The 8,595-nt window shown below is 43.4% G+C and overlaps 1 protein-coding gene across 1 annotated transcript; it reads right to left on the reverse strand.

Annotated features, from left to right (window-relative positions):
• Positions 1 to 732: 732 nt before the first annotated feature.
• LOC114444411 (protein sel-1 homolog 3) lies at positions 733 to 7,267 on the reverse strand. The gene is made up of 23 exons (XM_028418924.1): positions 7,120 to 7,267; positions 6,567 to 7,041; positions 5,954 to 6,080; positions 5,763 to 5,884; positions 5,576 to 5,691; positions 5,439 to 5,500; positions 5,230 to 5,362; positions 5,025 to 5,154; positions 4,776 to 4,913; positions 4,475 to 4,677; positions 4,204 to 4,383; positions 3,850 to 3,969; positions 3,090 to 3,230; positions 2,940 to 3,002; positions 2,680 to 2,853; positions 2,472 to 2,599; positions 2,311 to 2,394; positions 2,137 to 2,227; positions 1,941 to 2,028; positions 1,760 to 1,869; positions 1,552 to 1,679; positions 1,361 to 1,463; positions 733 to 884 (listed from the first exon to the last, which is right to left on the reverse strand). Exons 1-23 carry the CDS (start codon positions 7,171 to 7,173, stop codon positions 795 to 797), a joined length of 3,060 nt encoding a protein of 1,019 aa, XP_028274725.1. The 5' UTR covers positions 7,174 to 7,267; the 3' UTR covers positions 733 to 794.
• Between the last annotated feature and the right edge of the window lie 1,328 nt (positions 7,268 to 8,595).

Below are 8,595 nucleotides of genomic sequence, written 5' to 3' on the forward strand. Positions count from 1 at the left end.
TCAAAGGGGATCGGTGAGGTCTGCTTGTAGCAAACAGGTTGTTATGAAAAATAAGCGGACTTATTCAGTTGTAATAAATAATATGCAGTGTTATCAATAATTGTTTATAATCATTCTCCAGAGTACATTTTATTCCCAAACAGCTACAGTTTTTAGGCCATAAAAGCATGCAATACACAATAAAGTAAATCAAAGTAAAGTGTCATTGATGTCATGTACACGCAACCCAACGCAGAGCTGCTCTTCTTATAAAACCTCTAAATTCAGTTTCAGCTGTAATGACACAATGTTTTCCTAAAAACTGATAAAGAGCATGAATTTCTTTCCATCATTACCCCCAACAACTACTGAGGCATTCCTCCAAACAGGCGCAGAGCAAATGAAACTCTCCCGCTTGTGTTAATGAGATATTGAGTGTTGATTGAAATCAGCCTCATGAGAAGTGTTGCTTGCTTGATTTTTGTCCGTGGAATCCAAATGACTAATGATTCTCTGGCATACTTGATTCTTATGTGGATACACAAAGAAAAAACAGGAAACCCAGATTTTCCAAACTGGAGTCACATGATGCACTTTGAGGTGTAGTGATGGTGGACCTGAGGCCACCTGTAGACAAACAAGGCAAGCCAAAGACTGGTGTCTTATCAAGATATTTTTTTATGAAAATCTCTTTACAATCATATCAATAACATTATACACATATACAAAAATAAGAATCATTCAAACAGTCGCTTTTATTCTTTGCAGTCATCCAGTATGTAAACACTGGCATTCCACACAAAGACCTTGGTTCTCTAGTCAGGAGACTGGACGCGCCTGCGCAGCAAACCAAGGACGATTAGGAACAGGGTTGGAGCTGCGACCACGGCAACAGCAGTGGAGAACTGTGGGAAATAAAACAAGCAACGTTAACAAAACATGTAAGTAAGCAATTCATTAAGGATTTCCTAACATTGTGTACACCGTCCTGCCTTTAAGTGCTTTTATGCCAAACATTGTTGCCTAAAAGCCCAATATTAATCTGATTGAAGGAATGTTGATGGCCTACATATTTGTTTATTAAGCCAAACATTAGTGCTAAATATGACATTTATGATTTCCAAGTGTCAGTCCTCCATCATCCTCAGCCTTTCTTTTATTGATAAGTTTTGGTTGTACATCTACGGCATGTTTATGTGGTCAGACGTAACAGGAAACTGCTCTGATTTCCTTCAGAAACTCACAGCTCTTTATTTTACAAGTGCAAAGAGTGCTTTCACTAATGCACATTCAACCCACAAAGAGCCCATTCTAAAGCAGGGAATTCCTGAGTGTGTACGTGAAAAAGAAAAACGTATGAATAGATCAAAAGCTTCCTTACCTTAATAGCAGCACTATAGTCCTTCTGGAATGACTGCATATAAACTTTGAAGAGGGCAAGGCTGCAAGGCAAGTATGAATCTGTATTTTCTGAGTCTCTGCACCTTTTGGAAGGAAAACAGAAGGTTTTTGTATGTTAAACAACACACTGCACAGCTGAGGAACACACACATACACACACTGTACACACACCTTCCGTATAAAGTGCTTAGAAGCAACCTGTCGTCTGCCAGGTACAGCTCAGAGAGGCCGAGTTTAATCAGCACAGACAGCGGCAGCCTGTAACCTTCTTCTGCCAGGAGGCCGAGGTTGTACCAACCCTGTGGATGTACGAGAAGCACATTCAACCTAACATATATGATCATGAATGAAAACACAACTTCAGAAAATTGAAGCACACCTGAGGATCAGCCCTTAGTGCTGCCTTGGTGTACATCTGTGCTGCAGAAAACAAGTCCGTCCGCCTGTCTCCCTGCCCCTCATAGAGCAGGTCACCCATCCTGATAAAGGCTGGAGAGACAACCGAACTAGAACACTGCACAGGTCTGCAAATATTTAATGTTAAACAGATCATATCTCACCATAAGTGTCAGGAGTTTGGCTTTGGATTGTGAGGTTGTAGTATCTCCACATACAGTTTGAGGCATAAGCAGGATCCAGAAAACCTCCCTAATGGCACACAGTAGTAAAAACTATTACTAAGAATAAGCATAACGGTGAGATAAACCAGGAAAAATAACAACACAAAACTCAAGCTGAAACATTTCCAGGACTCACCGTGTTTTGCTCACACAGATATGCCACATTAAATTGTGCAGCAGCGTACCCTGATTCAGCAGCCATCATGAAATATAACAGAGAAGTGAACCTGCAGAGAAGCTAGAATGTTAGTCTCGTCTCCTCGGCGGACTGATCAGGATCATTGCATGTGTGAAAGAGAGAAATTATTACACATCATTGTCCAGATAGGAGTCCAGGGCTTTCCGTAGGATGCTGCCCAAATACCCGTTGTACTCAGCTGCCCACTTTACCCACCTGCAGGCAGATCAAAAAACATTTTAGTTGAAAACATGAGGAAAGAATGATATAAAGAAAAAAGGCAAGTTGCTGACAGAACAGCGTCTGATGGACGTCTGCTGACGAGGCCAGGTATCCCTGTGTTCCAGGTGTCTGCGAGAAGAATTGCTCCCCTGATGTGTCCCCTCTCTGCAGACTTCAGAAAGTACTTATAGGCCATATACTGTAAGAAACACAAATGATTGGCCGCTTACTTTAAGAACTATAGTGTGTTAGGAGAGCGGTGAATGATGCTGAGCTGACCTGGTCGGCTGCTTTTCCTGGATAAAGACCCTGTGAGTACAAGACGCCGAGATTCAAAGCAGCATCTGGACACTGAAGGAGGTCAGCCTGCTCCCACAGCTGCACTGCCTGCTTGTAGTCCCTCTCATGCTGCTCGTAGTACCAGGCCAGGGCACTGATGGCGGGCACAAAACCCTGAAGGACAGATCACTAAATGAAGCAAGCACGACGGCGCAAAAGTGGACACACCCAACAAAAGTGAACATTCAGCCATACTAAACCTGCTCCTTTGCTTTCTTCAGGAATGTGACAGCTTTTGGAATGTCCTTTTCAACTCCATGACCCTGCAAACAATATTTATATATATTTAACTTACAAAAGAAAGAACGCTCTTAAAGTGGAATAAGATTCTTATAGATCCAAAGCCTGACCTGCAGAAGTACTATTCCATAGTCATACATTGACGTTGGGTCCTCCAGCTGGACAGCTCCTCTTTTGTAGTGTCTCACAGCCTCCTGGATGTTTGGAGACAGTCCTTGTTGACCCCAGAACAGCATGCGGGCGATAGCTTGCTGCAAAAATATAGCACACACATTTCATTACTTATAAGCACACAAAAAGAAGAAAATATCTTGAACAGAAGTTTGAAGTTCTCAGCTGAGGAAATGAGGCCATCCAAGGATGCATCACACTGTCAGAGCGAGAGTGAAGATGACATCACCAAGAAAGGAATGCCATGGCAGACAGGTGTTCCCAGATGTGCTGGCTCATTTAAATAAGGGCAAAGAAATTGGAAAGGTTGACTGAAAATGCACTAGACAAGCCTAGCAGCACCACTGGCTCAGAATGACAGAAATCTGTAGGACCCTGCTGCACCTGGAAAAGCCATTTTTATGGAAGACTCATATCCAAAAATGTATTTCTCTAGAAGCCAGATGGCTCATATATGCATGAGGTTCCATGGGCTGATATGGTCTTGGTTCCATGCAGATCTGGGTCTGCATTTCTGCTAATGGAATCCAGCCAGCATTACATTTGGAAGAGGCAGGTGTTGTTTTAGCCTAAAACACATTCTGACGAGTAATAAAAACAAGACAGCTGAAACAGAGTCCAGATTTCAGCCTCACTGCCAGTCTGGGTTTACATGAAGCAACCTAAACCCACAGAAGAAGAGATATGTTCTGCCTGTACCTCAGCCTCAGCTGCTCCTCGGCGGGCCTGCAGTTTGAGCCACAGGAAGATATGGTGGTCTTCTTTGGTCTGCAGATTCAACATCTCCTCATTGTTCAGGTAAACGGCCTCAACAAATGTCTGAAGAGGGAAAAAGAGAGGACCCGTGTTCAGGTGGACGTATTTTCAGGTCAGAAAGTCACTCTATGCTTTAAATGAAACATGAAGATTTGTAATAACGCCTCCTTTATCTTACAGTTTCATGTGGAAAGCTGAGGCAGACTTATTGATGATAAGAATCTGAGTTGTAATAACTCACAAGGTATATTAAAAATGTGTGGATAAGATGCCTGCATACAAACACACACAAATCACCTGCTGTGGTGTGGGGTTATGACGGTCATAGTTCGTCTGTTTAGCAATATTTGCATAATATGCGTAGGCCAAATCTGTGTCTGCAGGGAGACCGTGCAGTCCCTGGTGGTGCAGGTGCCCGAGCTGCAGAAGTGCCAGCCGGTCGTCCTTCTGGGCGGCCAGCAGAGCCAGGAGCCAGGCCTGCACCAGACACAGCAGGAGGTGAGAAGACGAGAAAAACACCAAAAAAAAAAAAGATGTGTGAGCTAAAGGCTGAATCTGTAAAACACACCTTCATAGGCTGCTTCTGGACTCCCAGGCCAGTACTGTAAAGCACAGAAGACATGTGCAGGGCTTGGTTATCAGCTAGGCATCCAGCTTGAAGCAGCAGCGGTAATATTCTGCTGACCACATCAGTGCTGCTGGCTCTGGCCAGCTTATGAAGCGATAAGGAGTACAGAGCTCGCCCAACAGCTGGTAGAGAAACTCTTCCTCCTGTAAGTCAAATACGTGTCAGGCATCATATGAAGCAGTCAATCAGCAGTCATTACACACCTATGCTGTGCAGCCAAATGCTCATTTTTGTATTTTACCATATTTTACAGCCAGTCGTTTGGCCAGTTTGGCTGCATGTCTTCTGTGAGGGATCTCTGCCTCCCACAGCTCACACTGGAGGTTTAATGGTATCTTCTCCTTTAACATCCACTCATGAAAAACACCACCACATGTTTCTGTAAAAACAACACTTTACTTGTACCCTCAGTACCTCTGCATGTATTTTTGAAGAACATGTGCATACTTTTAGCACCACCTAGTGGGTATAAAAGATAAAAGCCTACTACCAGACTCTGTCCTCTGTTTGGCCTTGAGAGAATAGCCACTGATCCTCACAGCCATCTCCAGACGGAATTCATGGCATGTCCGCAACCATCCAGTCAGGTGCACCTCCTTAATAACATCTGGAACTTCAGACTGCAGAGGACAGAAACCGTCAGATTCAAATGCAGTCGACACAGACAATAACAGTAACAGTAGGAGCTATGTTACCATGCTGCCTGCTGGTATTCTGTTGCGGTAGTATATCACCGGTCCAAAATAACCTTCCACACCTCGTATATATTTCCCCCCACCAATCACAAAATATCCCTGTGTGTCATCAAACAGTACAGCATGGCCCACCCTGTAAGACATGCTGTTGTTAGATAAGCACAGAACACTTGAGCATTAGTCTTAATAATGTAATTAGACAGACTTACATGTAATCCATAGATTCAACTATTCTCTGCTCCTTTTCCAGGCACACCATAGAGACACTCAGCTGGAATACAACGAGTTAATTTTGATTATCTCCGCAGAATACGCCATGATATCTCGTGGTAAAATGGTTACTCACTGTTCTGCCACGAAACGCCACACGAAGCTGGCACCACTCACGTAAAGGCACTTTGAATGAAGAGAGAAATGCAGAGGCCTCCTCAGACTGTCCAGTCACCTGGATGTGCAGCTGGCCTGTAACGATGAGGAGTCTGTCAGCCCAGACCGGGATAACACCTCAGAAAAAAAAACTCCTTTGACTCTACCTGTGTTTGAGAGCAGCACTGTTGGTGTGACATAATTATGACTGGAAGCTATGTGATAAAACACACCACACATCCTCTCCCTGCAGTGTCCGGTCACAAATATCCAGATGGAAAACATACACCTGGATTAAACACAAAAGAAGCACTAAATAATATGTTTTGATCATGATTACACATATTAATTATCGTACCATGGAAAGTCTGTGGCTTTAACACGCAAGTACTCCAGAATCTCACTGCTGTGGGGCTCCAGGGTTTTTGTGATACCGAAACCTTCTCCGGTTGAAGCATAAATTGATGACAGAAGATGTACAGTTTCTATAAAACATAAAGTGTTGACAGGATCAGGTCAATATCCATTCATTGTGATTGTAGGTGCTTCATATGTGGACTAATTTAAAGGGAGAGTTCACCCCATATTTCACCTGTAGCCTACAGTCTAGATTGTTTTTGGTTAAAGCTGAGGATGTGTAGCCCTTTCTGTGTTCTCTCCAATATAACAGATGGCACTTAGCTTGAGGTGCTCAAAGTGCCAGAAAATTACAATTTAAAAACTCATTATCAATGTCTTCCAAAAATCATGACCTAGTGTGCATGAGTGATGGGTGCAGCTGCAGAGGCTGCAGGGCGTAGAATGAAACAAAGGAGGCCATATCTCATACTGTTAGTGAGTTATTGAGTGTGTGTGTTTAGAACTTTAAGCTTCACAAGTCAATGACTCACATTAAAACAATCCAGATGGTTCTTCAGTCCACAGGTGATATATGAGTGTTTGTGGTGAACTGTCCCTTTACTCAGCGTTACCTTGTTCTGCAGCACACTGCTTCTTCAAAAACCGTGGAGTTAACTGCAGCATCTTTGTGCTCCAGGCCACACACAGCTGATGCTGTTTGATAGGTCGACTGAAGAAAGGCTTCAGCTGCAAACTCGCAGCATCCTGAGCAGTGACAGGCCTCACAGTGTCATCTGCTCCATCGTGTCTGATGGAGGCTCGAAGGATGCAACTCAGCACCCACTGAGAGTCTGGAACAATCCCGTCGGCTTGATACACCAGCCAATCCGGCAGGTTCAGCCTCACTGTCCTTTTTTCAGGTTCACCAGGGAAGCATCTCCACCGTCTGAGCGGGAGCGTGGAGGTCAGACCCGTTTCAAAGGTTACAACACAGTCAAGCTGGACTGCAGCAGGTTCATCACAAGAATAAAAGACCTCCAGCGGATGGTCTGGGAGAGTTTCCTCCGGAGGATTCAGGAGGGTCACCTTGTCTAAACACCAAACCACCTGCAAACGACAGAAGAGGTATGCTACATATACATGTCAGAGGCGCCGAGTGTCAGAAGAGGTGAAACCTGCTCCTACCTGCATGCTGAGGCAGACCTGGCAGATGTATGTGTATACAGAATGGAAATCCATGGTCCACTCGATGCCTTCATTAATCTTACCATTAACATGTAGTCAAACTGCAGTGAAACAAGAAGCCTCAAGATCCGGACTTCATCCTGCTCCACCTCTGCCACACTGAACACTAGGTCAATATTTAATGGCACACAGCTCCACCCAATTACTACACACACAGTGTGGTAAAGGTGGAGCTTTGTGACTTGGGTTGCATTCACCTGTTGATGTAGAACGTACACTTTGCTCGTCATCTTGCTTTTTAAGAGAACACAGTGTTCATCTTTCGTTCAAAATAGTTTATTGCTATCATGCAGGAGTGCCATCAAAGTCTAAACCACCACAGTAGATGCAAAATTATCATTTTCTCTGTACAAATATACTTTTCATAAATAGAAGCTGAAAGTAAAGAAAAGGAGAAAATTAGGGGTGGGGACTTTTAAGAGCTTAAGCTGATCCACTCTTTTAACCCAATATAGGTTTCGTTATGACAGTTGACATGCATCAACATTACAGTGCATTATAATGGGAGCAGACAGACGCGCACATACACACACACACACTCACACGTTCAGATGGCATAACGGATTTACAGCTCTGTCGTGCAAAAACGGAACGACTCCTTTTTTTTTTTTTTTTTTAAGTACCAGTAGGAAATCTTTTTAGCTGGTTTCGAAAGTAAAATACTCAAACATGTCTTCTACATCCAGACCACCGCTTACATTATGAGGCTGGGGGAGACTGACTGTGTCTTCTGCAGCACTTTTTGGTTGTTCATTGATCAGGAGCACCCTACGTGTACTGGTGTCCCTACTACTTAATCACCTACAACTACTGATGCATAGTTCTGTGCTCAAACGAAGCAGTCGACATTGAAACTGGCACAAAATTCTTTGTTATCATAATCTGAGGATATCTGTAAAGATTGTAAACATACTGTATTGATGACACCGTTACAGAATTAGACATTCAACGTTAAAAGCTCTGGATATACAGTACTGTAGCTGTTTGTTTCTGTGTAAAAGGGGACTCAAAGGTTTGGACAGACTACAAATACAAAGGCCTCTTGACAGAAATAGGGATTTGGCACTTTTATACGATTGGTCTTCTGCCTCCGTCACTTGATAAGCTCCATAAAAAGTGGATCAGAAGTGGTTACAACTCAAAAATCTCATACAGAGCACACACCCCTTTTTCCTCTTGTAGATGTAGCCCTTACCAGCACCCATCCCTTACCGACTGAGATGCTATTATTTTCCACCTACACAATAATACTAAAAAGAGAGAGAGAAGACGCAGGATAGCAGAAGCCAAAAGCTGAACTCGTACCCTGTTCACCAAATTAACATTTAAAAAGGACAGTACGTGCACCTGTTCAAGAAGCTAGTCTTTGAAAAACAAACACACAGAGGTTTATGTTTCTACCGTGTACAAAGCTAG

Source organism: Parambassis ranga, chromosome 13 (assembly GCF_900634625.1).
Source record: "Parambassis ranga chromosome 13, fParRan2.1, whole genome shotgun sequence".
Classification (NCBI taxonomy): domain Eukaryota; kingdom Metazoa; phylum Chordata; class Actinopteri; family Ambassidae; genus Parambassis; species Parambassis ranga.

What these genes read in the sequence shown, in the direction of transcription:
- LOC114444411 (XM_028418924.1), bottom strand. Translation starts at nt 7,173, where the DNA reads ATGGATTTCCATTCTGTATACACATACATCTGCCAGGTCTGCCTCAGC. An exon ending in GAATACCAGCAGGCAGCATG is followed by an intron (nt 5,155 to 5,229) that starts GTAACATAGCTC and finishes TGTCCTCTGCAG; the next exon opens with TCTGAAGTTCCAGATGTTAT. An exon ending in TGAAGAAAGCAAAGGAGCAG is followed by an intron (nt 2,854 to 2,939) that starts GTTTAGTATGGC and finishes TCTGTCCTTCAG; the next exon opens with GGTTTTGTGCCCGCCATCAG.